Source organism: Phaethon lepturus, unplaced genomic scaffold (assembly GCF_000687285.1).
Source record: "Phaethon lepturus isolate BGI_N335 unplaced genomic scaffold, ASM68728v1 scaffold35953, whole genome shotgun sequence".
Lineage (NCBI taxonomy): Eukaryota > Metazoa > Chordata > Aves > Phaethontiformes > Phaethontidae > Phaethon > Phaethon lepturus.
The window spans coordinates 1-242 of NW_010528981.1; the positions used below are offsets into that span (position 1 = coordinate 1).

At 63.6% G+C, this 242-nt stretch overlaps 1 protein-coding gene across 1 annotated transcript in view; it reads right to left on the minus strand.

The window, feature by feature from the left end:
- Positions 1–6: 6 nt before the first annotated feature.
- The window catches only part of LOC104618271 (glypican-3-like), a gene marked incomplete at both ends in the record, with an annotated part of 59785 nt that continues 59549 nt past the window's right edge, over positions 7–242 (minus strand). Inside the window, one exon of the mRNA XM_010283817.1 lies at positions 7–96. Within this exon, the coding sequence (XP_010282119.1) occupies positions 7–96 (90 nt within the window). The remainder of the gene's footprint in view (positions 97–242) is intronic.

Genomic DNA, 242 nt, shown 5'->3' on the forward strand with positions numbered 1-242 from the left:
GGTCGCTGCTGGGGACCGCGGCGCTGTCTTTGCTTTGCTGGTTCAGAAGCTGCTTGTTTGCAGAGGTGTCATCCACATCCAGGTCATATGCCAGCTCTGAAAGCAGACGGAGAAACACAGTTAGTAACAGGCGGTGAGTGCCGGCATCCCGACCCACGGCACATCCAGCCCCCACCAGCACTGGGGTCCCGGGGGCAGCCCGTGCCGGCAGCCAGGGACAGCTGGGTCCCCGTGTGGTCCAC